The 25,907-nt window shown below is 42.8% G+C and overlaps 1 protein-coding gene across 6 annotated transcripts; it reads right to left on the bottom strand.

The window, feature by feature from the left end:
• Nucleotides 1–4: 4 nt before the first annotated feature.
• SOAT1 (sterol O-acyltransferase 1) lies at nt 5–25,907 on the bottom strand. Of its 6 annotated transcripts, none has more exons than XM_090146008.1 (16): nt 25,803–25,907; nt 22,900–23,033; nt 16,985–17,043; nt 11,061–11,209; nt 10,912–10,971; nt 10,634–10,741; nt 8,639–8,921; nt 8,048–8,126; nt 7,308–7,389; nt 6,587–6,632; nt 5,367–5,496; nt 4,932–5,029; nt 4,329–4,427; nt 3,925–4,060; nt 3,140–3,285; nt 5–2,295 (listed from the first exon to the last, which is right to left on the bottom strand). In XM_090146008.1, exons 2-16 carry the CDS (start codon nt 23,021–23,023, stop codon nt 2,239–2,241), a joined length of 1,656 nt encoding a protein of 551 aa, XP_090002134.1. In that variant the 5' UTR covers nt 23,024–23,033; nt 25,803–25,907; the 3' UTR covers nt 5–2,238. The 6 variants fall into 6 exon arrangements, with proteins under 6 accessions (XP_090002134.1, XP_031451458.2, XP_031451459.2 ...); XM_031595598.2 differs by lacking the exon at nt 25,803–25,907 and adding an exon at nt 25,292–25,387; XM_031595599.2 differs by lacking the exon at nt 25,803–25,907 and adding an exon at nt 25,292–25,374 and having other exon boundaries at nt 22,900–23,029.

Genomic DNA, 25,907 nt, shown 5'->3' with positions numbered 1-25,907 from the left:
GGGCAACACTACAACTTGGCACAAAGTGCCAGGATTTTATTTCTTTTCAGAACACTGAGATAGTAGCAAGACCTGACACAGGCATCAAGAAGAAAAAAAATGAGTTCCAAAACCATCACACCCTGTTTGAGTACAATCATATCTGTATATAAGTGTTTCAAGCACCAGCTCTAAAGTACTAAACTGAATTTCATCCTGTATTAAGCAAGTGATAGAGCTGTTTGGCCAAAGGGTTTACTTGCTTTTGTTCATGCTTTCTTTGCGTTTTAAAGAAAAAAGCTTGATTTGAGAGTGACTGTTCAGTTCCTCCAGCACTTCTATCCCTTGCTCTCAAAGCAGAAAGGGAAAGAAAGACTTAGGATTATTCAGACTGAACAAGATAAGAGCAATGTATTTCATTCTTGGGATTTTGTATACTAATACTGTCAAGTTTGGTTACATACACGAACTCCTTCCTCTGAAGCTAACTCAACTGTTTCAGACAAGTTCTGGTAGGAGATGTTTTTAGAAGAGAACAACACATGCAAGTCTGCAATTTGGCAAATTTGACCTGACAGCATCCCTTCTGAAGTATAGCATTTCCTCATATAGGCATTTCAAAAGTTGGAAGAGTAAGTATCGCCTCGCTCTCATGAATTTACTTTTGACTCAGGTTAATAAAAAGAGAAGCCCAAAAGACATTTAAGTGGGAGACAGGTCCACAAGTCCATAACTGCTGGTATCTGATACCAAGGCTGTAGGTTAGTAAGGAAAAGCTGTTGCTGTGATGTGTCAATTAAGAACACTGAGTAATTAAGAGAATTCCCCATGACCAAAGCCAAGGTGACAACAGTTAAAGAAACTAGCAGGTTACCCTCCTTCTCCAATAATGGAAGCTATGATTTCAGGAAAACTGAACAGAAAAACACCCAAATCTGATCTAAATTCCTTTCTGTGCTTAACATCTGACAGAGCAAGGAAACTGAAGGGGCTCTGCCTAATTCAGACAGGATAGCTGCTGTTATAAATACATACTGAAAGATCAAATTCACTACACTTCTTTTAGCAGTGTCTATGGGAAGATGTCCTACCTCTTCAGAAGAAGAGCAGCAATACCTAGATCTTCACCTGAAAAAAATCTCACTGATGAGGGCAGACACAGGCAGATGCAAAAGCAGCTCTGACTCCAGCTGCTGGGTCAACCCTAATTCCCTACTGACAGTGATAGAGACTGCTACAGTACCTGTTGGCAAAGGGCACCATGACATGCTGGTAAAGAACCCAACACAGCCATCTCAAATGAGAAAATACTATGTACCTGTAAAGTCAATCACATTTTCTTACAGTTCAGTCATAGTATTTCAAATCTTTCTCACTACAGAAAGCCTTACTATGTATACCTTAAAGCATCTGCCAAATTAAAAGAAAAAGCTCTTTTATGTAAATTGTGTTAAAAAAAATCTGATTATCTGTGAGCAACGGAAGAGCTACAAGAAATCTATTCCTCAAGTCACGAGGGCTTTCAGAAGACAAAAAAGCTGTAAAGTCAGCAATGAACTTAACGAATATAGAGAAAACCTAAGTTTTCCATTTAAAAGAGACAAACTTCACATACTATGCCCTGCTTCTGAAGATAGAAAGAGCTGATTCTCCAACACAGCCACACAAAAAATACCCTCTTCCTCTGCTCATTTGAAATCTCTAGGCAGCCATCGTACATAGAATGCAGTTCAAAGCCATCCAGGAATGCTTTGGCTATTTTCACAGCAAGGAGGCAAATAACTTGTTGCTCTGTCACTTGTCCGTGGCATAGCAACGGACAAGATCACAAAGAATAGAAGTTCTGTAGACATCCCATTACCAAAAAGGAGAAAGAATTACAAAGGGGTGACCAAGGAAATGGACGGAAGCCAACCATGAGCTACTAGCAAATCTGACTGGACGACTGCCCAGAAGAGCAGCCACTTGGGGGACCCCTGGACGAGTAGGATTCCAGTAGACTCCACCTTCAGCATAATGTTTCACTGGCATGGAAATGGCTCAAAGGGTGGCAGCACATAACAGATGCTGCCTATGAAGCCTGGTGCAATCCAGCTCAACTGGGTTGCCTCAGTACTGTTTTTAAAAGTTACAGTTTCTCCCAAATAATCAGGAGGCAAAAATTCCCTTAGAAAAAGTCCGCAGTGAATTAGTCAATGGTCCAAATATGTGGAGGAAACTCTGTTCTTCTGTGATGGCATGGCCAGAGCATACAAGTTCTTACATCTGCACGTGACACGACCATGAGCGAGGCTTTAGGTAGTCCAGGAACGCAGGCTGCAAAACACAGAGAGGCAGTATGTTAGTCACAGGCAAACAGCACCAGCTGCGGTGTGGTCTGCTGAAGTCAAACTTCCCCAGAAAGAAAGGTCAAACCACATTTCCACACCTCAGACTCTATTCTCATCTCCCCTGAAAAGCACAGGTTTAGCTGCAGACATGACAAGCTCCTTGCCCACCTCCCACTCTGCACAGTATTTAGCAGATGCATCAGAACTGTGGATATAACAGCATCTTGTCTCATGGAGCCTGTAATTTATGATAGTAAACACTTACATGAGACTCAAAATTGGTTTGTCTGAGCATACCTTTGATTAAAATTGAAATCAACTAGCAGAGCAATATATTTTATGTGGAAGACAACTCCGATACCATGAAAGTGTCAGAGTAAGTAAAGGTAAAACCAACTACAGAAACATCTGACAAGAGGCAAGCAATTCTTATTATCACCCATTCTAGCCTAGGAGGAACACAACAGGCTCAGTTTTTGCAGACCTCCTAGAAAAGTTTCCCGTGACCTCAGTAGCCAAGTGCTATAGTTACACTCACATGGCATGAGTGGTCTAGTTTACTTGCAAGTAGTAGCTTATGTTTTCTTCAGTGAGAAAAATGGCCTCAGTTTCAAGAAGTGAAATACTGTCAGCATACAAAATACTAATTAAAGTGCTGCCATGACAAAAAGCTTTGAGACTTCTATGCAGTTTCTGAATAGCTCCTACTGAACTAACATAGCACACTGTCGGAAAGGCTTGTGTCATTTAACCCCTGCCCCATCCCCATGGCAAGAAAGAGCAAGCCACTGGCCTGGTCAGTTATCCCCTAGGGAGGGTCAGCCACTCACATTTTCTGCAGGGCAGTACTGGCGGGCGTACCACTCCTGGCTGTAGAGGCAGATGATGACACCTTGGCCCAGAAAGAGGGATGTCCACATGATCACGTTCCAGATGGGTCCCTTCCGGCGGTCATTAAGGATGAAGTTAAAGAGCACTGGAAATGAGAAGCATCATTCAGAAAACAGCTGATTTTTGCTGGATATTCCCCCTTCCCACTGCTTCACCTCCAGAACAAGGCTGTTCCCCAAGGTCAGTGCAGTGCACAAGTATCTGATTATGCCTGGCAGTACAGCAAATACTACCAATTGACCTTAACTTCCAAAAAAGTTCTCCAAGCTGATGCAGCTCTATGCCACTTTGCTTGGGTGTCAATACTGTTTGTGTTATGCAGATGACCAAATCATGCTGGCAGAGATGACCTAGAGATTTAGAGCCCTCTCACTTACACCCCAAAATGAAATGCCAGAACCTTAACTTGTAAACGCACTCTCTTCCTTGCTGCAGTAGCAAAGTAATACTTGTCTTACACTACAACTTTAAAGGAAGAACATTCCCAACTTGCTGACAAGCAGCAATTCAACTAAGGCTTGGCAAAAAGGAAGCAGTGCTACTAAATGCATAGTGTCACGTGAACATCAGGGTATCATACATAGGTCTCTTCCTCCCCATTCACATCTTCACATCTCTAAGCCATTCACTAGGTTTGGACACACAACTGCAAACTCTTGGAAATCAGATGATTCTGTACAATAATGACGCCACAGCCCACTCACATACTCTACTGGGAACTTACTTCCAAAGCACATAAACAGGCAAAAGAGAACTGGGTAGAAGAAGCCGAAGCAGATGCTCAGAACATACTCGTGCACAGCAGCTGATACTGTGAAAACGGACAGCATAGCTGCAGCTTTGAACTTCTTGCCAAAAAACTGGAAGACAGAAGAATACAAAGTATTATTCATCTATTCTGCTGTGGTTTTAGTTTGGTCATTGCAAGTTGTTTTCTTTTGTTTCATTAAAAAACAAAACCACACAAAATCCTGTAGGCATAGTAAAAGATGCTGTAAAAACTATAGTGGCTGCCCAAAGCCAGCTTTGCTTCTCAGTATAACAGTAGTGATGTTGCATGTTGAAAAAAGCACCATCTTGCTCAAGATTTAATTAGAAATACAAGGAATATATGAGCTTGTTGCTCACCCAGAGGAAGTCCCTATAGGCATAGTAATAGAGCCAGTCGTGCACTACCACGTTCCAAGTTCGGTAATAGTTTGCATAGGATGTGGAATTCCACCAGTCCTGGAAGCAAAGTTGAAAGAATATAAAAAATCTAATTAAGCATCAAACATTCTACAGGTCTCTTCTGGAATATCAAGTTCAAACACATCAATCAGAACAATACGAAGCCAATATAACAATTCACACCACAAAATAAAACACACTGTTGTACTTTCAATGATTTTGAAATGCATAAGGATTTACTCTCATCTAAAACCACAGTGGCTGAGATGATAAAAGAACAATGTCCTGACTGAGCTCTTCAGTAGGCCTGGTGCATAGATCCATTCATGCACAGGGTTACTACTGCACAAACAATTCAGACTACCAAATAAAAATAAGAACTGTTCTAGAACACAACCACCAATTTAAGGCATAAGATAAGGAAAACCCCATGGATTTTTTTTTTTTTAGTAAAAAGCAAGAGGAAAACACCACCACCACCCCCTCTAGTTTCCGCTTTCCCTTCTGTTAGAAAAGGTAATACATTTTATAGAGCCTGCTTTATGAACTTCTGCTTCTTACCTTGTAGAACATCCTATCTGCAAAGCGCATCATCTCAGCAAACGCATTAAGCCAACAGTGAAGGAAGGCAAAGAAGACCAGGAAAAGAATCAGTACACCTAGAAGCAAAGCAGAGTCAAACTGATTTTCTTGTATTTTCACTTGGCAATAAGGGGGAACATGTAACACAGTCAAGATTTTTCTTGTTAGGAAGGGCTTTCCAAGACACTGACACACACAAGCTTTATGCCACCTACACAAAAACAGTAAAACCATTTCAGTTTCTTACTGCACAGGATCACACTTATCTCAGAGGGCAACAGTAAGGTTGCAACAGGACCTATAATTTGAAGACTTCAGTTCAAACTTGCCTATCATGAATGCTTGATGCAAGAGTTATTTTCCCTCCCTTTTGCCTGTTCTACAAAGATAGTTATTCATGAACCCAGGTCTTACCAGGCAGAATCGAGTTGAAGATGCACAAGACCAGCCCTCGAAGATTAAAGGTTTCTTGACTACTGTTGCGAAACTGAGGAATGCAGAGCCTCACAAAGATGTAGTAGGCATAAAAAAGCGAACCAAGCACCTGGAACAAAAAAAAGTAGTCTGACTTTGTAAGAGAAATGCACAGTTAACACATCACCACTTGATAGCTCTGAAAGAAGAGCAGCAGCTGCCAATACAAGCCAAGTATTTTATTTCACTTTGCTACTAATAAGCTTCCATAACAGTCCAGGCAAAGAATAAACAGCAGCCATCTCCCCAGCATGTTGACTGCCAGGAAGAAAGTCATCTTTTCTACTACAGAAGCTCTAAGTTTCTCCTAGTCCTGTCAGCTCAGAAATTACGAGACAGACTTACATCAACATGAAACTAAGCAGGGAACAGTGCCTTGTGATCCAGGTCCAAGACAAGTACAGAATTAATTGAAGAATACTCTATAATTATATCTAGTATTAAAACTTACTTTCCTTAATCCCAAAGAAGATAGTAACAGGCCAAACCACCTCATACCTTCTGTGGCTTACAAACCCATGCTCTGAAAGTTGAAGACCAAACGCAAACCACTGCTTTAGATACTGATGTAAGCCAAATACTCATGTGAGCAGCCAGAGGCCTTTCTGTTACTTGTTTTTATTTTTAAAACAAGACTGTATTGCTTTTAAAGCAAAAGTTTCAATCACACGAAGCCACTGCTTGAAAACAAATCCACAAGAAGCTACTGAAGTTTACAGTCCAAATAGGTTCTCCCTCAATACTGAAGTAAAGATCAGGTCAGATGTGAGCTCAATTAAGCACTGAACTCCAGCCTCTTATTTCAACACTGGTCTGAGTATCTGCAGACAGGTTGCTGTGCAAGTGCAGTACAGCAAAACATCAGAGTAAAGAGGACCAGTGCACAGTGCTCCCCGTACAGGCATACAATTTTAGTTTTTATGGAATGGAGTCCACTTGCTCAAAAAAACCATTTGAAGGTTTAACGACCATTTTCATATATTTTGACAGAATCCTTAGTTGAGCAAGAATGCTTTTTTATTTCTTTTTAAATCATTAAAAAGTATTCTTTTCCAGTTAGCTCACACCATGCTGACAGCAACTAGTGCTAAAGGGCTGTTTAGCAACACAGTTTAGATGATCTCTGAAATATCTGTTCTTCAGAAAGCTGTATTACTCACCTGTGCAAACTTGGTAGCTACGTAGCCCCATCTTACCGTAGGATTCCTAAGATAAAGAATGCAGAATGTCACATCTAAGTAGAATCATAGTGCAGCAAAATCCTCCTTTTGGTTACTGATTCTACTTTGGAAAGACTAGTTTTTTAATTCAAAGTCCGTGACCTCTTGAGTTTTAAAAAGAGGTGCCTAGACCAGATTTGCTGGTTCCTCACAACTATGTAGGACAGCTGTGACAATTACATAAAGGAAAAAGTATCTCTGGGGCAGCATTATGCAATTACACAGGAGGTGGTGATCCACCCGACAGTCATGTAAAGTACTGCTGACTTGACACTATAAAAGTACAACAAGAAGTACATAAAAGTTCATGAGTTCTCAGTTTTATAAGGCTTCATTCTACCTCCTCAAACTCAATAGGCAAGACCATCAATTAGCAATGCATGAAGCAATGCACAAGTCCACTGCCGGGACTGGTACTATTAGATATTAGTGGCAATTTGGTTCAGTTCATGCACACTTCACAAAAGCAACAAAAACAGGAATTGTAATATCAAAAGCACTATTAGTAGCGGAGTGAGTTTTCATAACCAAGACTTGTCCATGCCAGGTTTCTGACTTAACCATGACTTTATGAAAGCTCTACTTAACTAATAGGTCACAATCTGGGGTCCTCAGTACTGGCTTCAGTTCTTTAATGTTCTGCTAATATTGCTCATGTTACCTGGGATAGTTGTCTCTATAAATGAGGGTGGGAGCAAAGAGGAAGTACAAGTATTGAGAAATTCGAGGAATAGGTACTGAGCCTGGAAGAAAAGGAAAAAAAAAAACTCTTCAATCTTTTTGCTTACTGAAGTTTTGTTTTACCTAGTGGTCTTTCCCAATATACAACACTCAGTGTATCAAAAAAGATCAGGCTGGAACTAAAGGTAGAGGATTCCCAAGGAATAAAGCAAACTGTCAGATGGAAATACCCTTGTCAAGTGCAGTTAACAAGCCAGGATGACTAACAGACAGTGCAGTGATGACACATTGATATCACATCTCCTTTCCTGCTCACAAAAATCACAGAATCAATGAGGTTCAAAAAGGATCTCTGGAGGTCATGCAGTCCAACGTCCCTGCTCAAGCAGGGTAGATCAATCTTAAGGCCTGTATCAGCATGTGGGTTCATGTTCAGCTCTGGTATACATTGCCAAGAAGCCCTCTAGAACTGCTGTCACTTGACCAGTGCACTGGACTAGGAGTGAGCAGGCAGCCTCTCCATACTGCTCACAAAAGTGAAATAAGAAGTCCTGCTGAAGCGTGACAGATCTGAGCAACAGTGTAGCTCATTACTTAAAACCAAATAAAAAAATTCAGATTGAAATGATGCTGCAGAAGGCCAGCTCCCTGTCCAAAGTCAACAGCTCTCAGAGCAACAGCTGGTTATGCGCAATTGTCAACTAAAATGAAGTTACTCACTAGACTTGTCCTTTACAGAAGACAGGACTCTGGGCACATTCTCACGGACGAATGAATGAGCCTTCATAACAAGACGAACCTGGGAGATGAACAGAACACCAGTTTAATACCAACTTGCATCGAGTCTTTTAGGGTAGGGCATTCAGCACTTTGGTTTCTCTCCAGTTTGTACATTCCACCAGGAAGAAACAGGTGCTGACTATGTACCCCTTATTTATTTACTTAAAGGGGAATGTTACATAACAGCTTACTGAAGTTGTTTTAAGGCACTTAGCATCCACAAGACAACTAGAAGTAAATGCAGTTTCAGCCTTGATACATGTTCAGAAAAAATTATACAATCAAATCTTGAGGTGAAAAAAAAGAAAGTTGTTTCCATGTCAAAACAAAGCTCACTATCATCAGTTTTTCTCATTAGACCTGATACATGTTTAAGTCATAAACTCACTTCATCCATAGCCCTGTCTTAATTTAATGAATGAAAAAAACAACCAAACAACAATCCCACAACACTTGATTCTTTAAGGAAAAACACCTTTCACTTTTGAAAACAAGCTTCAATATACCCAAGGACACTGGGTAGGTACTTACCTGTTCCAGTATTACAATAAAACGGGAAGCTGGAGGCAGGGCATATGATATAGCAACATAAGTTGGCCCAATCCCAAGCCCAATGGTTTGGAAGAGAGTGAACAGTGTCCCGTAGAAGAGAGAGTAGATTACACGATGGGAGGAAGTGCAGTAACCTTGGGCCCACTGGAAGAAAAGGCTGTATGGAATGATAACCGTGGCACAGAACATGCACAGCCAAGTACAGAAGACGACCGGAAACTTTCCAAAAACGTAGACCAAGAGATCAAACCCAAGGACCAGCCTAGAAGGCACAAGGAAATAGACAACAGTTAGTGTCCACTGTTTCAAGAGGAAGCGCTTCTGTTTCAGTAAATGGCTACAGAAGGCCAACCACACAGATTACAGTTTGAGTCTTGACAGTAGTGAGGAAGGTAGTTTTCAGCTCAGAAACAGAGGGCTGCCTGCAGCAGAGATTTAAGTGACTACCTGCAAGCACATCAGAAGATAAAAACTGAAGGACTCATGCCATCAGTGCTATAAGGCACAGCTGTAAGCTGTCCTTACCTTCAAATCCAGCAGAGCTTAAGTGCACCTTTAAGATGAGAAAGTGCTTTGAGAATACGCTCAAAACTTATTCCTGCTGGTAATTAAGCATGTCACTGAATGATCCACTGCTAAGCTGAACTGGGCCCAAAAGAGCTTTTGGGGAACACTCATAGGATATTGCCACTACTATGTTAAGAACCAGTTTCTCCACAAGAGTTCAACATCGAGAGAGGCCTTCTCCAACTCCCCCCAATAGGAGCAAGATATTTTAACACCTACCACCCAAGCCTAATTTAATTCTGCTTTGTGAAAATGGTAGACATTTTTGCAAATGACTCTAAAGGATAACAGCCAGAGGGAATGACCAAGTTACGTGCACCAGATACATGATTTCACTAACTGAACTTAAATATAAGGACTAGATGTGCAGTCTGAGAGCCTATCAAAGCCACCGATACTTAAGTAGCAATTCTAAAGCAAACTAAGAGGAACAAGTAATGCAAAGCATACCAATGAGATGTATTTGTTCTTAAGGTAGAGGCTCAACTGCAAATCGGATCCAAATTATCAAGTAGTTCAGAACTTATTTTTTTAAAGCAATCACAGATAATCGAGTCCTACTAGCCAATTTTAGAGAAAAATGTCTATCCCCCCAGCATCCACACTGCTATTAAGTTAGAATTAGCCAAATAAACGTTCAGTAGTGCATGAGCCTGCTTTTATACCTAGACAAGCAAGATAACGGTAATAATCAAGACACAGCTCTGGCTTTACACACTGAACAACAGATTATCAGCAAGATAAACATGTAATCCTACTCATGTACACAAGATATATCTTGCCAAAAAGATATTCAAGGCAACAATCAAGTGTGAGGAAAGCAGTCTTTTGCAATCTCTTTCAGAACAGGCTACCTACGAAGCACAAGCTTACAGGCTGTGCCAATATCCTTGAGATTTTTCCACAGGAAAAAATGAGAAGTTTCTATTTTTATTTAAGCACAAGTACAGTGTATCAGAACTGTCATTTCTCACTACAGAAAAGACTGATAACGCATTTCAAGTTTTTTGTGTTTGTTTTTTATTTCTCCCTAAACACAGTCCTCCAAGCACTGCAAGCAGCTGAAAGCTGCTCTTTCCTTACTGATATAAAAAAAAGCAGTCCACATTCACTGATGGCTCCCCTCCATTAGGCCTTGTGATGAACTAAGCATGTTAAATCCACAATTCACTGACAGTACACCTACCTGTAAGATCTTCCCAATGTTTAGCTAATCGTATTTGAAATTACCCTATCCACTCAATAACAATTGCAGGATATCTGAAGAACATCAAGTTGAACATCCCCTTTCAACAGCATCTCAAGAAGAATTACTTTGTGCACCATTCTATAGTTTTCGTGTAGTTCTGGCTCTTTGGGAGTGAGCATTTCCCAGCCCTGGCCCTTGTCCTTCCAGAGCACTCTTACCTTCCTTCATCAATGAAGTCTACTAAAAGCGTGCTGAGGATGAAGACGATGAGAAGAGCGATGAACATGTGATAGATCGTCCTGATGTGACTCACTTCAAATAGTTCACTAGGGGAGAGATTCAAAAGCTATCAGGCCATTCACATAGCAGATCACACATCATACTTGTGTTATGTAGCTTTCAAATGAAGCATCTCAAAGCAAAGGCTAGTTAGTTTGCTGTCAAGAGTACTTTCAGTCAACTTATTTAATGGAAAAAGCAAAGCTACACTACTCACTCCAAGAGGGACCTCCTGGCAGTGAAGATCTTCCCATGTTCTGGAGGAGCTCTCAAGGCCCTGCAATTTAGAAGTAGAACATTCAAGAAAAAGAAAATAAGGCTTCCAGGAAACAATCTTGTTATAGAACTAGCATAGACCTGACTTACTTGGCTTTGTGTAGCTCCTTCTCAGAGCAGGAAGCTGGGAAGAGGGAAGCTGAAGATGAGGAATCCAGGAGTGCTGACTTTGCCACCAAACTGTTCACAAACTCTGTGAAGTGACTGTCCACCTCCTTCATGAAAACTGGCTTCAATTGCTGACCGAGCAAGAATAGAGCAACAAGTTACCAAAATGTATCTAGAGTTAAGTAAGGTATACTCCTTTTTATCCCAGAGCACAACAGAGTAAGGGATCCTGTACCATTAGCCCACAGCTAGAGTCAGCTTGGACAGGGACATCCACACAGCTCTGAATATCCTTAATCTTCCCTACCAGGTGCAATAGAGGAGCAAAGCAAACATACTCAACTTCACACATCTGGAGTGGCAGGTACTTCACATTTTTGGTGGTGCTGTTACGTTTAGCTCAGCTTTCATAATACAGATCCAGAAAACACTTCTCAGTTTTAGTCACAGTTACATCCTTAGTGCTAAAATCAAGTGCAAACAAGATTTACATCATAACCAGTGTAGTGCTACTGGAAGTACTTGTGACTCAAAAATTCCAGGTGAACCTGCTGAATCCCTTTTTGTAAGACAGAGCAAATAACCAGTGTAAAGCTCATGCAACTCATTAGAACAAAACTGCACCATTTTCAGCCTATTCATGCTTTTTTCCCCTCATTTTATCAGAAAAATGCAACTTCTGAAGCATCTTCTTTGCTAGCGCTTCTAAGGATGCATGAGAAACTAGATAAGCATCCTCCTCCTTCACCATCTTCCTGGAAAAACACAGACAGAGCACAAAGAAGGTGTTAACAAATAACTGGCTGTTAACAAGGCATAGGCCACCCTGGTCAAAGACTGCTTACTTTACCTGATTAAAAAAAGTTTACTTTCCAGAAAGGAAAATATTACTTAAACGTTCCAATAACAAGTTAACCAGGAAAGAAAGGCAAACTACACAGTGATGAGATTATAATCCTGTTTCCTTATCACTTCTGTCTTCCCTAAAGGCTAACATGCACAATTCACTCTAATTCTCCAGTCTACAGTATAGTTTAATTTGCTCTTCGGTCTCTCAGCACGAACTTTCAAAGACCTAATCTCCACATGCCTGGAAGACATTAAAAGATGCCTTTAGAAGAAACTAAGCAATAAAATGCTCACTTCAAAGTTACTTACTTCCATAGAAAATATTACACTGAGCTCTGGACAGCTCTTTACTACAGTGCAAATTCTCTTGCTCTTTAGATGCAAACAGGATCCCAAGATTTGCATAGTGGCATAAGAGCTATTCTTGCAAGTAGAAAATCAGGCAAAATGAATTCACTCAAGGAAATAAAAGCAACATGGATTTCAAGTGAACACAAGAGCTTAAAAAACCATGAAATCCTAAGATTATTAGCCCTTCAGAAGTCACATAGTTATCTTCAGCACAGAAGATAAGCATGTTTAACGAAGTTTGTAGGACTACAAATCTAATCATGTATTATGGTCATTGTTGGTTTTCTTCTTGATGCAAGTATTCTTTGCAAAACTTATCTGGCCATCCTTTTGCTTGAGACTTTCTCAGACTGTTCAAGTATTTCTAGGTGGTAGCTGCATATTATTTCATCTTATCTTCCTACTCATCATTGGCTCAAGAAACATTTGTTTTTCTCTCCAAATGCCTTCATGATTCCTTTCTGATACTTATTTTCTAATCTTGAAGGCTGAAAGGCAATAAAACCAAGAAATCCATTTTCAAGGAAGGAAAGAATCTGGAAGTTGTACGCAGGAACACTGCTTTCTTTGGAAGGCCTTTGTGATGCTCTGTTGTTTGGTGTCTTTTTTCTAGAGCCTATTATACCAGAGAAAGATGAAGCACTATTGTTTTTTGCTAAGCAGAAACAGGCAGAAGGACAAATAAGATGAGGAAATAGACCCAAAAAGCCAAGCTAAAAGGTCTTTTTTAGATGAGCAAAGCCTAGTAACAGACAATGCATTTGTAGGAAGTGCTGCTGCGTAACGCAATAACAGCCAAGCAAGCAAGTTTAACTTTCTGGTAGTAAACACAAAACCTGAAATGAGACCACATTCTTCACAGTGGTCAGCTTTAGTGAGAACTAAAAAAGCTGCAGTAGGAGAAAGAATAGATTAATATTTAACTTACAAAACATTTTCTCACTATTTGGCAGCTGCTAGCATAGAACAAACAAGCTTCACTGGCACTTGATGATACAACTCGATTGTCTATTCTTAGAGCTTTCTGGAAAGCAGAGAAGAGGCTGATCTCTTGCAAAAACACAGATTAATCTTTTAAAAACAAGAAGTAAAAAAGTTGAGTACTTTGGAACTACAACCTGTAACAGAAGACTGCTTTTTGGCACAGCCTGTTCTTACAGCACACGTGCACGTATCCCTAACCAAGGAAGTCAAATTCCTACTCCTCCTGGAGTGTGCTCATTTCCGTTCCAGAAAAACACTATTCATTCCTACCACATTTATTTTTATTTTTAACTTTCCTCTCAGCAAGAGTTTAGCAGAAACAATTTCCTTAAATTACACATTCCCTTTGCAGTTAGCACTCTGCTGATGCTGCCCCTCCTAACACAACCCTCCAAGGCTGACATCAACTTATGCACATATTTGGGCTGGGAAAACAAGATGTGAATTCTCATGAAATAAAATAGGATGTAGCCAGAGCAGAAACTCCACGTTAACTGCAATTCTGCACAACAGAACTGCAAAACATTGTATTATACTGACAACCATCACTACTGCCAATCAAAGGCCTGTCTAGTTGAGTAATTGCCAGAGTAACTGTTCACACTCAAACTGATCAAGCCCTGAACTTGTAAAACATAAGAGAATGCACCTCACACAGATCTTCACTGCAATATGGCACAGTCCTCTAGCGGAGCTTAACTGCTCCCTAACTGGTGTTTCAAGTGTTACACAAAGAATAGGGCAGATATGTTCAGCTGTCACAATTTAGTTTTAAATAAAAGAATCTGATCATTGGAACAACAAGGAGGGGGAGCAAGTACGCAATAAATGCTATGCCATAAGAAAACAGAAGCAGGCAAATAATTGATAAGTCAGAGGAAGTTGAGCCAAGCAACCCTGTAACAATGCTACAGAGAAATTCACCAGAGTTTCCCTTAATTTTACTCATTCTAACAGATACAACTGGAATCTATGCTAAGGCACAGTGGACATGAGGAAGCAATATGGGATAACCAGCACAGCTTCACCAAGGGCAGGCCCTGCCTGCCAAACCCCGTGGCTTTTCATGAAAGTTTAACTGTGTCAGTAGACAAGGGGAAAGCCACTGACCTCATCTATCTGGACTTCAGTACAGCCTTTGACACAGTTCCCCACAACAACCTTCTCTCCAAATGGGAAAGATGTGGATTTGATGGGTGAACTGTTTGATGGATGAGGAACTGATTAAGCAATCATACCAGGGAGTGGTGGTCAATGGCTCAGCATCTGGATGTGACAAATGGTGCCCCTCAAGGATCAGGTGTTCTTTAACATCTTCATCAATAATATCAACAGTGGGACTGAGAGCAGCCACAGCAAGTTTGCAGATGACACCAAGCTGTGTGGTGCCACTTGGAGAGACCTAAGCAGTGGGCCCAGGTGAACCTCATGAAGTTCAACAAATCCAAATGCAAGGTCTTGCACCTGAGTTGTGGCAGCCCCCACTATCAATACAAGTACAAAAAAAAGGAGCACAGCCCTGTTGAAAAAGACTTGGGAGTACTGGTGAATGGCAAGCTGAACATGAGCCAGCAGCGTGCCCTCATAACACAGAAAGTCAACTGGATCCTGGGCCACATCAAAAGAAGTGTGATCAGCAGGTCAAAAGACGTGACCTGCCCCTCTACTGTGCACTGGAGAGACCTCACCTGGAGTACTGTGTCCACACGGGGAGTCCTCAGTACAGCAAAGTTCTGGATCTGCTGGAGTGTACCCAGAGAAGGGCCACAAGATGAGCCAAGGGATGGAACACCTCACCTATAAAGACAGGCTGAGAGCCAGAGCTGTTCAGTATGGAGAGAAGGCGGCTCCAAGCAGATGTGAGAGTGGTCTTTCATTATCTAAAAGGTGGCTGTAAGAAAGGAGACAGACTCTTTACCAGAGACTGCTGTGACAGGACAGAGGAAATAGTTTCAAACTAAAAGAGGAGATATTTAGATTGGATATAAGGAAAAAGTTTTTCATGATAAGGGTAGTGAGGCACTGGCACAGGTTTCCCAGAGCAATCTGATCAAGCTGTAGAAATCCCTGTGCATTGTGTTGGAGTTACACTGGGTGAACTTTAAGAGTCCCTTCCAACTCTAAGGATTCTATGATCCTAATTGGAACAACACCCACCAGTTACAACTCCCAGTTAAACGAATGGAAAGGAAGCTGTCAGTGATTAGCGCTTGTCAGAAATGAAGCATCTGTACAGGCCTCAGATACAGACCCCATGAAGGGTAAAATGGGATCCAAGCTTCTGTTGTGTGAACCACCGGTCAAAATGATGAGGCAGAAGAGGAATTCTCGGGCATTTGTAACAGATGTAGGTTTTTATGCTTAGCTATTCTTGGAGCTTTGAGGAATCTTAAATCTGCAATCTGCTGAACTCAGCATATAAAACCTGAACTTCCCATGTTTCAGGAGCAACTTCAGCATTCAAGTGCCACTGAGCCTTCTGGTTTTCTTTGATTCTCTTTCTGAATAAGAAACTGCCTCGACTACAGGCTATCACGTCTCAAACTTTGGAGCCAGAAAGCATACAGAAGGATGACTTTCTCAAAGAAAGAAATCCAAGATCAAGTTGTCCCCCCAGCATCCAGATAGTGTCCCCTGGAACTTACACAGCTACATGTGCTTCAAAGGTTGCTTGTGCAAGCATTAGTTGCAAGCAGTGAATTGCAGTGGTTGTATTTGTCTGCAGAAAAAAGATATGAGGCAGATATGAGACTTGCTCTATCATGCCTTCAGTAAGAGTCACTCAGAGAAGACAATATATGAAATAAAATTAAGAGCTGACTATCCTTCTGATGGGTTGAATTCTAGGAGCATCAGCACAAAAAGCACTACACACTTTGTGAAAGACATTTAAATACACTACAGTTATATCTACTGTAAGTTACACATCATATCTATATAATAAAGAGACTTTAAAACAGGAAAGGACCTCAAAGTTGCAAGGTATCTGTCTCTGTCTTTAAGTATTCAATCCCTAATAATTACATAAGGCTGAGACAATTAGATGACCTCATCTTTAGCATGGAATTCTCTGCAATAAAAGTGAAGCAAGAGTGCAGGACAGTTTGCCTCAAAGAACATGCCTGCTGTGAAACAATGCTTAGCAAGAAGGGTGCAGTTCACTGTTAGCTAACTTCATTTAATTTGGCCATAAATCACCTTAGTGCATGCTAAGGCAATGGTAGCTCACACAGATGCAGATGACATTTATAGAAATATTATTTTCTCTGAGGATAGTGCTTACTGAGAAGTAGTAAGGTCATCTCCACAGCTAGGGCAATGGAAGCCACGAGACACAGGCCAGGTGCATCAATGGGTAACAGGACACAGAATTTGAAGCACTGGATACACAAGCTGTCAAAGGGAACAGGCTAGCTGACAATTAGACTTTCAAAAGTTAGTAGTGAGGCAAGTTCAATTTTATTACAGGCCTCAAAGTTCATTCTTATCACTGGACTCTAACCTATTGGGGTCAAACAAGACAGAGCTGCATCTGACAACAATACTTCTCTTGTGCAAAGTGAGAAGAGATACGGACAGAAAGAGGGCTGTATAAAAGTCACCACGCTTGAATTATGACTGAATAGAGTATATTTGTGTTCCAGGATTGATGAGTCTCCAAAGAAATGATCAGGCTCAATTATCCTGCTCCTCCCCACAAAGAAGCATTAGAGTATATTTACCTCAGCTTCTGCTATTAGCTGCATCTTCCTTGTTATCACATGGTCCACATCAACGCGGCCTAAGGAAGGAAAGCAAATATTTAACAGCTGCATTTGCAGCAGTGTGTCCTGCATGACTGAAAATACAGGAAAAACAGCAGCCAGTAGTTCATTCACTAGTTTCTCATTAATACTTTCGATTCCTAGTAATGTCACAGCAAATACAAAACTAAACTACAGTAAGTTAGTAAGCTATGAGCAAGTATTTTAAACAGCCATTTAGGATCACAACATGATAAAGCAGGCAAGAGCTGATAACGTGTTGGATTTCTGAAAGCTTTGCAACTCTGCAAATCATTCCAAGGTCCTTAAACATATTCAGCCTTGAAACAGCAATCAGAACAAGCCCTAGAAGGTCATATCCAAGCGTGCTGATCTTCTAGCATAATTTTATCTTATGCACTGTGAACTAGACGAAAGATTAGGTTGTCTACTGGCAACGTAGAGACCTCCAGGCAAGGCAGTCAAGACACGACTATCTGTAAAATAACCATCCCTGAAGATGGGCAGACTGGCAAGTTGGAAGGCTGTCATCCTGTATTCAAACCTAGCTACTCTCACTCCTTTCTTCCCCCATCACAAGCATCAGTCTGACTGTATTTCCCCAAAACATTTTATCCCTTAGAAAAAAAAACAGGTCTATGCATGCTAAAAACACCATGGGACTTCTGTCACTAACAATACCAAGAGTTAAGTGAAATATTTCCTATTTCCATCTTCAATGAAACTATACTCATCTGTCAGCATTAGACATTCCTATGACCCCATATCAAGCAGGCAGTAAGAACAGATTTTGGACAGAAAGAAATATACAGTCTATAGACTGAAGATTGGAAAGTGGCAACACCTTCTTACAGGTAGTTTTAGCCACCTCATAATGCAACAAAGAATGGAAATAGTAAATATCATGATTTCTTTATATTTTGGCTGCGTGCAAAATTCACTTTCCACAGAAATAGAATTCCTGGCTGCTAAGCACCTCGCCTCCAAAACAAAAAGTTACCTCAGCATTTAAGTCATTCAGCAAATACAACGGTGTGATAGACTGTCATTTGGGAAACAATTCAAGAGTGTAAAATGGCTTTTGCCACTCAGCTCCTGCACTTCACTGGTCTCAAATGGGCACCACAGAAAAAAATAAGCAAAACCATCCCACAAGCAGCAGGAAAACATATCCTTCATAACATCTCAAGAACTCAGTTCCCTCACTGCACCGCTCCACAACTGTATTAATAGTCCTTCTACCCATTATTGCTGTGCTAAAAACCACTGTGTGTTTACCTGCTGGCAAGCAAACCGCACAGAGCTGTTGAGCTCACAGCCCAGCTACCTTTGCTGCAAAAAGTGAGAACTGCTCTCTCACCCACCTGCCAGTCTTCAAAGTCTTCAACTTCACTAGAAACTGTCCAACAGGGCCAAAGACACCAAGACATCTGAGACTTGGGGGGTCGCACTATTTCCTTTGTAAGCTGAACAAAAAATGAGCAGCAACTGCTTTGACTGCGCATTTCCTATCACTACAGCTGCTCAGGAGTGACTCTCTTAAGAAATAAATCATCCTTTTTCCACTAACAAGGCCCTAAAAATGGCTAGTTTCACCCATACCTTAGCATGTGACTGTAATATTTGTAAAGGAAAATGGGCAGGTCTCTGACCTGTTGACATTGCAATTGCTGAAGTTGTACACAGTGTCCCTCCTATCACTTTATCCACCCCCACACCAGTGAATAAGCAAACACCACGTGGACTAGAAACACAGCATGGCTTAATGAGTCTTTAAATCAAGATCTCAACATCTTCCACACGTACCTCATGCAGCAAACTAAGTAAAACCACCTGTAAGCTCAGCTTTCTTCTGAAAAAGATGCAAAACTGTCTCTTGTTGAAGAAAATCTGCCCCCCCACCAACACATCCTGCTGTTCCACAGGATGAGTTTATTGGGCAGGGCATCACCAGGCAGGTACCAGAGAATAGATAAATCATCATCTTGAATCATTCACCTTCTGCTGTGCAAGCTGCTACTTATGTTTCCTAAAGTCATTTAGAAATAGAATCATCACATGATTTTGAGTCTAAGAGGAACTGTACACCACTAAGAAGTCTAAATTTTCCACTTTCCTTTGCCATCAAAAATCCCTTTGTACCACTCTAGGATTACATTACCATCCAAGAAATCAGACTCAAGGTCACACAAGACAGGCAAACACATCTACCATTAAAGTAAAGCAGGTTCCGACCTAAGAAAACAGGAAATACATTTAGAAGTTGTAAAGAAAAAGATCTTTAAAGACTAGAATGACATAGTAGCAAATCACACAGGAAACCAGCCTTAAAGAGATCATGTAGTTCTCAATTTTCTTATTGTTGAAAATGTGAGCAACTTAAGTTTCACCAAAAAAGGTTTACAAACTGTCTTTTTTTTTTTTAATTGGATTTGATTTTCTTTTCTAATCTTCTTTTGTACATATTACAAGCAAGTGACATTGAGATGAGAAAAAGAATCATCCCAATTCACACAATTCATTAATACTGCAGCCTGGAATCCAGCAAAACCAATTCCTGCATGAGATGCTAGCCAGCACTCTACTGAGCAAGCTCTCAGAAAAATCAACAGCATTAAAAAAAAAAGTACTCATTTTGTTTAACTGCTCCAGTGTGTAATTACAACCAAGAGCACAGGTGGGAATAAGTCGTGTGAGTAAAGGCAAGGCTTGTGAGCAGCGTTACAGTTCCAGCTGGTAATGCCTTCATGAGCCACAGAAGTCAGAACAGCTGAGGAAGATGACTATCTGAACTGCACAGCATTCAAAAACTTTTCTTCCCAGAAAAGCTAAGAAAAGCACACAAATGAACTTCAATTTATTGTCATGTGTTCATAAAACAAAAAGTACTTCCCCAGATGGTTTTAGGACATGCTGTACACAGCTGCATCTGATAACCAGAAATATTTTCCCCAATGATTACAGAAGCTATTTAGCTTCAGGATCTTCTTGGAAAGTAACAGATACCACACAAACTGTACCCAGTACTGCCCTTTCATAAAAGGAGATGAAAGCACTATATTCATTATATCTTGATCAGACAACTTATCACTGAAAAGGTAAAAGGAGGGAGCACTGGCAGGAGGATTTCCTGTTACTGTCAGATACCTGGATTCAAAGGCTCCCAATCTAAAAATCACTGAAGATGCTGTTATCTAAAAGACCAGCTATGTTCAAGCCAGCCTAGCACAGGGATACTGTAAAGGACAGAAGCATTCCACACTAGATACAACAGAACACAAGTCAGTCTTATTCTGAATCATTCCAATTTATGCATCCATACAGCAGATAGGGAACAAAGTATGACTAAATTGCCCTCAACGCTCAGCTGATCTGCTTGAAGAATGCATGGGCTACAGAGGTCACTGTGCTGTAGCGGGGCAAGGAATCCAGTTAAAAAGCAAAGTCTGCAGGGACATGGAACCCAAACAGCCTCTTGACTAGCAGAAGGAAACAGCAGCATTCTCCAGGTCACAACTGCACATTCCCAGGCTTGTCACAAGAAGCTTCTCAGCCTTCAACAAACCCATATATTACAAAACATGTCAGAGCATAAGAATTACCAGCACCCATATAGTCGTGGGCAAGACAGCTTTTTCCATCTAACTCCCTGAAGTGCACCCAAGAAATTCAATTTCAGCAGTTTATGCACACTCGTCACCCTGAGTCAGACAGTAAACTCTCAAGAGTTCAAAATTTCTTCCAGGTTCAAAGCTCCCTCCTCCTGTATCAATAAGGACACATCATCTGTGCAGCTTCATGAACTTTCACACCAGGAATGATCCATAGTAACCTCTTGGTTGGAAGATAACAAGCCCTTTCCAAGACGAGCATTACCAAACATGCTTACTCATACCCAGCAAAGATATGCCACAACAGACTTGTTTGCAGATCAGTCCTCTTCTGATTTCTCCACAGTCATCAGTTTACTGGTTTCAAATGGTCTTACCTCTGCATTTCAGAGGGCCTCAATACAGTGAAGAGCCACATCTTCTCTAACCTTTTACATCTGCCATGCAGTTTCTATTACAGCCATTCCAGGTTAAATCTTTCCGCCACAGTACTGCCCAATGTCAATATCCCATTAAGCAGAACAGTCTTGCATTTATCAATGCATCTGCAGCTGAAAACATGCAAAACTTAGGGCAGCCTGGATTTTGTCAAAGGATTACTGTTGCCTAGATCACCTGCTCACACTATGCCAGGACTAAATCAGCTGCTTAAGACACTCTAGTCTTTTCAAGGAGAAAAGAGTACGAGACCAACACGCTTCTGGAAACAAGTCAATTGCCCCTTAACACTATTAAGTTAAAAAGCAGATTGTCTCTGCTAATCAGGGAGGATAAAGGGTACAAAGTCACATTAATGATTTAGTTTTTCCTGCAGAAAGAATTGCTACAAAAATACTATGTGTTTACTTGCATACAAGATACTGTCCTGGGGTGTCTAGAACTCCTGAACTGCAGTAAACATGCGTATCATTTAAAACTCTACGCAACTCAGGTGTTAAGATGCTACAGTAAAAGGATGTTGCCAGATATTCCAGATCATTAGTCTCAAGCTGCCTGTGTATTTGTCAGGACTAATGCTTTAGGAACAGTTACTCTGAAGCTAGGATGAAAGAAAGCTAGAAAATAGTTATGAGCGCTACTTTTGAGCAACCCTTCCAGCTTAGCTGTGCTTTCACACAAAGTTACAACTACTTACACAAACACATTAGACTGCATGAAAGGGCCACTATCTAGAACATGAGAGCACTCCTTTGACTTGGTAAAGCTTTAAACTCTGTGATGCAGAGCTGCTGGTCTAATCCAGCAGAGAGGAATTCCTGTACAGAGGGATCCATCTTCTGTGTCACCCTATAACACAGTCAGTCAGAGAGTGACTCTTGTCTCCCTGTGAAAGACCTGCACTGCACTTTGGACTGCACTGAAACACGACTTTTTATACTAACCCAACCCACCAGATGTGGACCTGCCCATGAAAGCCCAGCACGCTGTCAGGACATCCATCCCAGATTGTTTAGGTGCTGCCCACTCACAGCATCTCACCTGCAGTGATACGTTGCATTTCAGAGATTCTAAAAAGAAAAGCTCTTAAGAAGCAGGCACACGTGCCTACCACGTGCTAATTATCACAGCTGTATTTATTCTTTACCCACAAGCGTGCAAGAACTCAAACCTACTCACAACAGTTAAGGTTTCCGTAGGTAAAGAGGTAGAAGTCTGCTTCTAAACCCATCGTAATTGTTTTCCAGCAGTCACTACCTGCAAATTTCTAAAAACAGCACTGACATAGCAGTTCCATTCTGCCAGTTTAAAACATTAGTACCACCAACAGCTGAAAGTCTCATTTCTGCAATAGTCTGTGGGACAGCTTTCTCTCAAGGATATCTTTGGAAGAAGAAATTTCACTTGTTCTCAACTTATATTTGCTCCAACCCCTGTTCCACTGAAAGATATACAGTGAAATAGTGACATTATTCAGGAGAGCATTAAAAAAAAAAAGTTATCTCCTTCAATTACTGTTATCAGAGTTTTGGAACAGAGATTCATGTGGCACGTCGTGACAAACTAGCTTAGCTTTTCATCTCATCCTGCCTCCCAAAGAGAAAGAATAAGAGCTGCAGTTCTGTCATTAACCTCCTCACAGAAAGCAGCACAGCATGACCAAGGAAGGACTCTGGGGACTCTGTCTCATAGTCCACAGGCAAAACCACTTAAACTGCCACATAATCATCCACAAATCAAGCCAGCTGTAAGCCACATCACTTCCCAGCTGGCCACAATATAAACTAACACAAACCCAATTAATCCCAAGTGAAAGAACCTCACCATTGCTGGAGTTTTGAAAGGATCTGTCGCCATCAGGTCTCCTCTGCATTTCTTCATTCTCAGGGCTCTTGTAGGTTGTGGTGGAGCCAGACGGGCGTTTTCTTACACAGTCTTCACCTGCCATTGCTGCCTAGCTAAACCAGAAAAGGACAGGAAATAATTAATGACAAAACCCCATTTATTCTTCACATAGTTACAGAATGAATTACACAGTCGCCTCTGCACTACAGTTACGGTTTTTCCCCTGCTATTATGAATTCAGAGTAAGGGTAGTTGAAAAGAAGCACACACTGGCATTAGTCACTGTACTGCAGGTCACACTGCCTTTCCCTTACTGTATCTGTAAAAGAGCAAAGTATCCAAGCAAGTTCTCCCTCACCACTACAAAAAGAGCTTTTATTTTCCCACAGCTCCCTCTTTTCCCTTACAGATCTAAGTATTTAAAATGACTTGAGCCTTTGTGAAATCCTTAAAAGCGCAAAAAGCCCTTGAAAACACTCTCCAGTAGTCAGTCTGACAGCAAAATTTGTCTTCAGAGAGCTCTGGCACGTTTGCTTTGCAAGATCACCCGCACGATTCTGCCTGAGCCAAGCCCCCTCCTGTCAAGCTTCAGTTCTCACTGAAAAAGCAGCTTCCTCAATAGATCCTTGTACTTTGTCTGGCCAGACAACGGCTGTGCTGCGAACCAGGGAAAAACAGGAAGAGAAAATCTGGTTTGAACTACACCAGATTCGATGACAGAAATCACTGCTAGTGTCAGAGCTGCTAGCTAATAGGGAACACCTGATCTATCACAGCTAGGCCAAAGAAAAAGAAGTCACAAAGTATTTAAAGAAGGATTTCCTCAGAAAACTGAAACAGACACAAAAGGGAAACTGGACTCTTATGATCATATGCTGGCAGGAGTCAGCTTCCTGCATTTGTTCCTCCAGCAGAGGATCTGCCAATCTTTTGGGTACACAGCACACAGAAGCAGCTTCTGCAACACCAAGCAAAACATCAATCGACCACAAACCATTTCTTGCAGGACACTGCCCCTTTTCAGCCCCATGTTGTGAAGTCACAGCCAGGTCAGTCTACATGCTATACAAACAGCACAAAAACAACAAGCTTCTCAGCTGACTGATATATAAATTACAGTGGTGTGAGCTTATACAAAAGCCTTTACCTGAAGCACACAAAGAACCAGGCACGAGAACAACACACCTTCTCACAGCAAATAAATACTCTCACTGGTGCAGAAAGCTTGCTGGCAGGATCTGGCCCCCTTCTAACAGCTCTCTGCCATTACCGCTGCAATCAATCTGAACAATCCTCTCACCTATAGAAGCAAGCCAGCCACCACTGTGACAACATGACTTTCTCCACCTTCCTGCCTTCCCACTGCAACAGCACAGGACCGTTTTGCCCACCTGCAGCTTAAGAGCACGTGGAAATTGTAGGAAAGCAGCCACTTCAACCCTTCTGCTCTTACACCGGTGAGACACATCCGTCCTTGAACAGCAAGGGTTCTGTGGCTCCATTCAGAGCGCGCTGCCCACCTCCAAGAAGCAAGGAAGCACTCCTTCCTTCCCACGGCGTGGGAGTTGTTAGCATCCAGCAGAAAGGTTAACAGAAAGGAAGTAAAAACAAGGAGTCCTGGGACAGGGGAAGGAAGGATCATAGAATCATAGAGTGGCCTGGGTTGCAAAGGACCACGGTGATCATCTAATTTCAACCCCCTGCTACGTGCAGGGTCACCAACCAGCAGACCAGGCTGCCCAGAGCCACATCCAGCCTGGCCTTGAATGCCTGCAGGGATGGGGCATCCACAGCCTCCTTGGGACCAAGTTCAAAGTTAAGGAAGGACTCGGTGCCCCATCCGAGCCCCGGGGATACAGCAACACATTAGCACCGGCCACAGCGATTTCTGGCAAGGAAACAAGAGCCGTGCAGAAGGAAATCGAGCAAAACAACTGCCTTCCTCACTTGGGTTCCGTCTGAGCAGCCTAACACCACGGCACCCCAACGCAGCGAGCCTCTGCCACGGCCAAAGCACGGCGGGACAGCGGGCTGAGCTCAAAGCGCCCACCGCATCCCTCGGGAGCATCACAACACCGCCCGCAACCGCCCCGCGCCCCTCCGAGCAGCACACACGCGGGTTCCCAGCGGGCAGCCCGCAGCCGTGCCGGAGCAGCGCGGCACCCGGCGCCCCGAAACACGCGCGGAAGTGACCGCTGCACCACGGCAGCTCCCGCTTCTCCCCTCCTCGTCCTGCCCAGCCCCGACGAGCTCTGCCCCCTCCCGGCCCCTCGCAGCCGAGCCTGCAGCCGGGATAGCCGGGAGCGGGCCGACCGCTCGGAGCCGGCCGGGCAGAGACGAGACAACGGCCGCCCGCAACCCGGACGGTCACCTCCGAGCGCCCGCGCCGCTCCTCTAAGCGCCGGCCCCGCGCCGCTCTTCCCGCCTCCGCCGCTCGCCGCGCGCCCGCGCACGTCACCGCGCAGTGGGAGGGGGGAGCGGCGGCGCCGCCCATTGGCCGCCGGCCGCGCCGCGGTGGGGGGGCACGTGAGGCGCACGTGGGGGGAGCGCGCCGCGCTCCGCTCCGCCCGCATCTCCGCCTGCACGCCCCGGGCCCGCGGGAGATCCCCGCCCTGTGGAGGCTGTGGGCGCTGCAGGCGGGATGCCGGAGTCAAGGCTGGCGGGACCCCGACCCTCCGCCCGTCCTTGTCCTTGGCGGGGAACGCGGTTGCTCAACAAGTTGCTCCGGGGTTCGGCACGACTCGCGGCCTCCGCGGGGAGATCGTTTCAAACGGTTGTGCCGGAACGAGGGCGAATGTTGTTACGGGGAGGGAAACGAGGAGGTCCCGTCTCTGTTCGGAGCGTCAGAAATGGGGTGAAAGGCCCAACCCGCACCCGCTCACCGCCTGCAGCAGGGAGGGCACGGCGCGTGACGGGCTGTGAGTCACTGCGGCACGTCGGCAAACCCCGGTAACCTCTGCCGCTGCAGCGTAAACGGGGAAGTGTTC

The sequence above is a fragment of the Phasianus colchicus genome, chromosome 9 (assembly GCF_987193195.1).
Source record: "Phasianus colchicus chromosome 9, bPhaCol1.hap1.1, whole genome shotgun sequence".
NCBI classification, from domain to species: Eukaryota; Metazoa; Chordata; class Aves; order Galliformes; family Phasianidae; genus Phasianus; species Phasianus colchicus.
This window is presented reverse-complemented; position numbering and strand designations above follow the sequence as displayed.

Bases quoted from the DNA above. Each gene is read 5' to 3' on its own strand.
- SOAT1 (XM_090146008.1), bottom strand. From the start codon at position 23,023: ATGGCAGGTGAAGACTGTGTAAGAAAACGCCCGTCTGGCTCCACCACA. The intron at 5,497-6,586 runs GTGAGTAATACA...TTTTTGTTCCAG, and splicing joins TAGCTACCAAGTTTGCACAG to GTGCTTGGTTCGCTTTTTTA. The intron at 4,428-4,931 runs GTAAGAAGCAGA...CTTTGCTTCCAG, and splicing joins CAGATAGGATGTTCTACAAG to GACTGGTGGAATTCCACATC.